General features: G+C 43.9%; 1 protein-coding gene across 2 annotated transcripts in view; it reads left to right on the top strand.

Moving 5' to 3' along the window:
* LOC143282372 (uncharacterized) overlaps positions 1-5,000 on the top strand; it is a 228,598-nt gene that overhangs the window by 211,483 nt on the left and 12,115 nt on the right. For both annotated transcript variants that reach the window (XM_076587988.1, XM_076587989.1), the window contains 2 exons: positions 1-35; positions 3,042-3,889. The exon at positions 1-35 is cut by the window's left edge and continues 193 nt beyond it. In XM_076587988.1, the coding sequence (XP_076444103.1) occupies positions 1-35; positions 3,042-3,889 (883 nt within the window). The remainder of the gene's footprint in view (positions 36-3,041; positions 3,890-5,000) is intronic.

Below are 5,000 nucleotides of genomic sequence, written 5' to 3' on the forward strand. Positions count from 1 at the left end.
GTCTGTCAATCACCAGCGAGGCCTCCCTCCTCAAGGTATGAGGTATGAAAGAGAAGGAGGAGGGTTGGGGTGGGGGGAGAGGGCCAGGGGTTAGGGGTGAGACAAGACAAGACAAGACAAGACAAGACAAATTCTTTGTTATCGAGGATAATAGATAAGCACTGGCGCGCTTCTTTTTTCTTTTTTTTTTTTTTCTTTTTTTTTTCCATCCAGTCCCCGCCCTGAAACAGGGTCTACACTACACAATACTACATTATATGCGTCATTGCGTGCACTACACAATGCTACTTAAAGTAATAGAATGCGAATACTATACTACATAAAGGCATAAGCAGAGAGAGAGAGAGAAGGGGGGGGGGAGGTTGGCAGAGACAGAGAGACAGAGAAAGAAAGAGACAGGCATAGAGACAGACAGACAGAAACAGAGACACACACATTGGTAGATAGATACAGAGCTTGAGAGAGAGAGACAGAGAGCGAGAGAGAGATACAGGGAGAGAGAAGTTTCAGTTTCAGTTTCTCAAGAAGGTGTCACTGCTTTCAGTCAAATCCATATACGATACACCACATATGTTCGGCTGATGCCTGATCTGCTAGCATAGCATAAACCAACCCAATGCACTTTGTCAGGCCTTGGGTGCGTGCATGATGTAATATTTATATACTCGTCCTCAGAAAGAAAAGATCTGAGCAGAAAGAGAAGATCTGAGCACATCACTCCTCTTTTGCAACATCTCCACTGGCTCTCTGTCTCACACCGAATAAAGTACAAGATCAGCACTCTATGTTATAGATGTATTCACAAAACTGCCCCTTCCTATCTATCCCCTTCACCTATACACTCCATCTCGCTCACTACGATCGGCTTCGGATCCACTCTGTTTACGCATACCCAGATTCAAACACTCGACTGTTGGCCGCCGTTCTTTCTCTGTCTCTCGACCTTGCGATTGGAATGAACTTCCTCTTTCGCTTCGTCAAGTCTCCACACTCAGCTCTTTCAAGTCTGGCCTTAAAACCCACCTCTTCCCAAAATAGCCTCCCTTGCCTGCCCTTCCTTGTCTTTAGTTTCTACAGTTTTAGAGTTATGTATGGTGCGAAAACGCTTTGATTAGTCTTTGCACAAGATTCAGAGCTATATGAATTCCATTATTATTATTATTATTATTATTATTATTATTATTATTATTATTATTATTATTATTATATTTGTGTACCTATCATGTCAGAGTGGATTTCTTCCATAGGATTTTTGCCAGCCAGAGGACAACCCTTTTGTTGCCGTGGGTTCTGTTTCAATGCGCCAAGTGCGTTGCTGCACACGGGACCGCGGTTTATTGTCTCATCAGTCCAAGATGACGAGACGAACAGTTTGATTTTTTCAGATAAGGTCAAAGTCCCCTTCCTGAAGCTTGTCACATTGTAAGAAAAATAAAAAGACACAACAAACCGACATCACAATTCAGACAGACAAACAAACGACAAAAAAAAAAGAAAAAGCCAAAAAAAAAAGCCAATACAATATTCAGCAACTTTCACGAAGTAACAATTCGTAATTTGTTCAATATTTATAATAATAAATAATTAAATAATACTGTACATTTATATAGCGCCCTTTCTCTCTAACAACTCAGGGCGCTTTACATGAAAGAAAAATATTACAGGTTGCATAAAACATTCATGACCACTTTTTCTCAAAAACCCTCCCCCCCACACACACACGCTCTCCCCCTCCCACTCTACATAGATCCAAAGTGAGCTGACATGGGTGGTGTTGGAGAACAAGGAAGCTGAGAGTGCTTATACATAGGTTTTAAAAAAGATGATTTTTTAGGGATGAGCGAAAAGCAGAAATAGAATCAGATGCACAGATATGATGAGGACGGTTGTTCCAGATGTGAGGAGCAGCAAAGAAGAAAGAACGTTCTTGTACTGACACGAGGAAGTTTCAAAAGATAACAGTCAGAGGAAGAGCGGAAATTTCTTGCGGGAGTGTAAACACTGATAAGGTCAGAAAGATATGAAGGTCCTGCGGAGTGGAAAGCAGAATAGCAGAGACACGCAACTTTGTATTTAATTCTCGCTTCAATCCAAGTACATGTACAAGTACTTTCATACAAGTACACGGCTAACGTGTACAGAGTAAACTCCAATGTATGAGGTATGGAAGACAGAGGTAGCGATTATGCTAGCGATCTTTATTCAGTTGAAGACCATAGACCTGCACATAAGGAGGCTGCATTATAAGGAAATAAAATAAGATATCGACAACACTACTTAACCCCCCAAAAAATGTTCGTACAATATTCAATAACATTCACGAAGTTACAGTTCGTAGACTCCTCAGTGTTTGACACAGATGTCCAAGTTATACACAGATCACAGACAGACAGACAGATGGACAGGGTGATCATGAGTGATTCATTACATGTCGTTTCTATCTTCTTCTTTTATATATATATATTAAAAAAAAGCAGTGCCCTGCCAGGAGCCAGTTGCATTGCTCGGACGGAAGAGCTTAGTATGGGCGTAACCCGCTACTAACTGTGTGTAGTGTGGAACTGACCAATGGCATAGTTCGGTCAACGTGGGCGTTTAGTCACGTGTAACTGTCAAAAAGTTAGAACCAAGCAATGCATCTGGTATCTTGGCTTTAAGAGGAGAAGCATGCTACATAATAATTATGGACATCACCATGATTATTATCATCAGCAGTAGTAATAGTAGTAGTATTATCATTATTATTAATAACATTATCATTATCATTATTAGAAGTAGTAGTCCCACCACTAGTAGTAGTACTAATAATAGTGGTAGTAGTAGTGTTTTTTACATTGTTGTTGTTATGAGGATGATGATGGTGGTTATTATTAGTTTTGTTGTTATTGCTGATTTTAGTAGCAGAAGTAGTAGTAGTAGTCGAAGTATTATTATCATTATCAATTCATCATTATTGTTATTATTATCATCATCATCATAATTATCATTATCATTATTGCTATCACTATACTGTTCTTCTTGTCCTCCTCATCACTTTGAAGGTGCGGGTTCAGCCACAAGGCGAGAGGACTCCATCACCACCACGTCCACCAAGCACCACAAAAAACCTGAAGCCTCCTCCGTCCACACCATGGACCCCAACCACCTGCTCCCGGAGAACATGGCCGTGAGGTCCAGGAGCTCGGCTCACTCCACGCGGAGCAGGTCCACCACCACCACCACCACCACCAAATCCGCTTCCTCCATCCGCTCTTCCGCAGCCGCTGCTGCTTCCTCCTCCTTCTTCCCCAGCCTGGCCGGGAGCCGAAGACCTCCTACAGCCGCTCAGCATGATCATGTGGAACCCCCTCCAATGCTTCGCGGGATGGTGACAGGTCATGGTGATGGTGGTGGTGAGGAGGAGGAAGAGAAGCAACTTGCGGAGAACGTTCTCTCCTCTACGGGGCTGGCGTCTCGGGGTGCGGCGTCAGAGGCCTTTCCTCGGCCTCAGCGGACGGGTCAGATCCAGGCCGACAGAAGAAGCCCCGCGCGGAAGAATAATAATAAGAAGAAGAAGGAGCAGGACCAGAGCTCGCCTCTGTTGTTGTTGTTGGCTGGGCCTGGGGAGCAGAGCAACAAAAGGAGGGGCGGCGGCGGCGGCGGTGGTGGTGGTGGTGTTGCTGTTGTCAGCAGGAACATGGACATCCTGGACGTCAACCAGCTCCGAGTGGCCCCGGGGCCGTCGAACGCTTCTCCTTCTTCTTCTTCTTCTCCTCATCCGTGTCCCGCGTCCAGGTCTCCTCCAGGACGTCCGACGTATGGTGGTGGTGGTGGTGGTGGTGGTGGTCCGGAAAGAGCGGGTGTTGCTGGGCTGTTTTATGAGGGATGTGGTGAGGAGGTTGGTGATGGGGTAAGTGGTGTGTGGGGGTGGGGTGGCGGGGGGGCGGGTTGGGGCTTAGGGGGTGAATGTGAAGTGTGTTTGGTGTGTGTGTATGTGTGTGTGTGTGTGTGTGTGTGTGTTTGTGTCTGTCTATCTGTTTGTGAGAGACAGACAGACAGAAAGAGAGAGAGAGAGAGAGAGAGAGAGAGAGAGAGAGAGAGCTGTATGGAAGGACAGCATCTCTACGACACACAAGCTCAGGGGAAAAGGTAAAAAAAAAAAAAAGTAAAAAAAAAAGCATAACTAACATGCAGTTACATTTAACAGTAATAATTCAATAATGATAACTATAACTAGAAACCATTAACGCAATTCCGAAGTACATTATAGGAATGTAGAAACGGGGCTATGAACTAATGAAAGTTCGACCATAAGAACCTCGTCAGAAATAACTTTCCAAAAATCATCTGCTGAATAGTTATTCTCTTTGAAATACTTGGGCAAGAAGGTACGTAACTGCTGACAGTGAAACAAACAATGATGCAAGCTGAACTGCTTACCACAGATGCATGTAAGAGTTTTACTATACTTTGTCTTCAGCGCTTCAAGTTTTATACGGAAGAAAGTAGAGATTATTAATCTTGTATAGCAAGCTGATGGATTAGGTTTCTTTTCTTTAATAATATTCTCGGGGAATAATGTCCCTTTATGTTTTAAAAATGTGTCCTTCCATCGGTTATGAAATCGACCCCATGATGATTTTTCTAACAAGGTGCTTGTGTGTGTGTGTGTGTGCGTGTGTACATATATCTCTCTCTCTCTCTCTCTCTCTCTCTCTCTCTCTCTCTCTCTCTATATATATATATATATATATATATATATATACAGAGCTGTTGTGCTGACCACCTTGTTGTACTGCTGTGAAACATGGACGTCGTATCGCCGCCACATTCAACAACTTGAGCAGTTTCACCAAAGATGCCTACGAAAGATCCTTGGCATAAAGTGGCAAGACAGGGTCTGCAGCCTCCAGGTCCTAGAGAGGAGCGGCCTGCCCAGCATCGAAAGCCTGCTGATCCAGTGCCAGCTACGCTGGACAGGACTCGTTGTCCGCATGACAGACAGCTGGATCCCGAAGATC

The sequence above is a fragment of the Babylonia areolata genome, chromosome 5 (genome assembly GCF_041734735.1).
Source record: "Babylonia areolata isolate BAREFJ2019XMU chromosome 5, ASM4173473v1, whole genome shotgun sequence".
NCBI classification, from domain to species: Eukaryota; Metazoa; Mollusca; class Gastropoda; order Neogastropoda; family Buccinidae; genus Babylonia; species Babylonia areolata.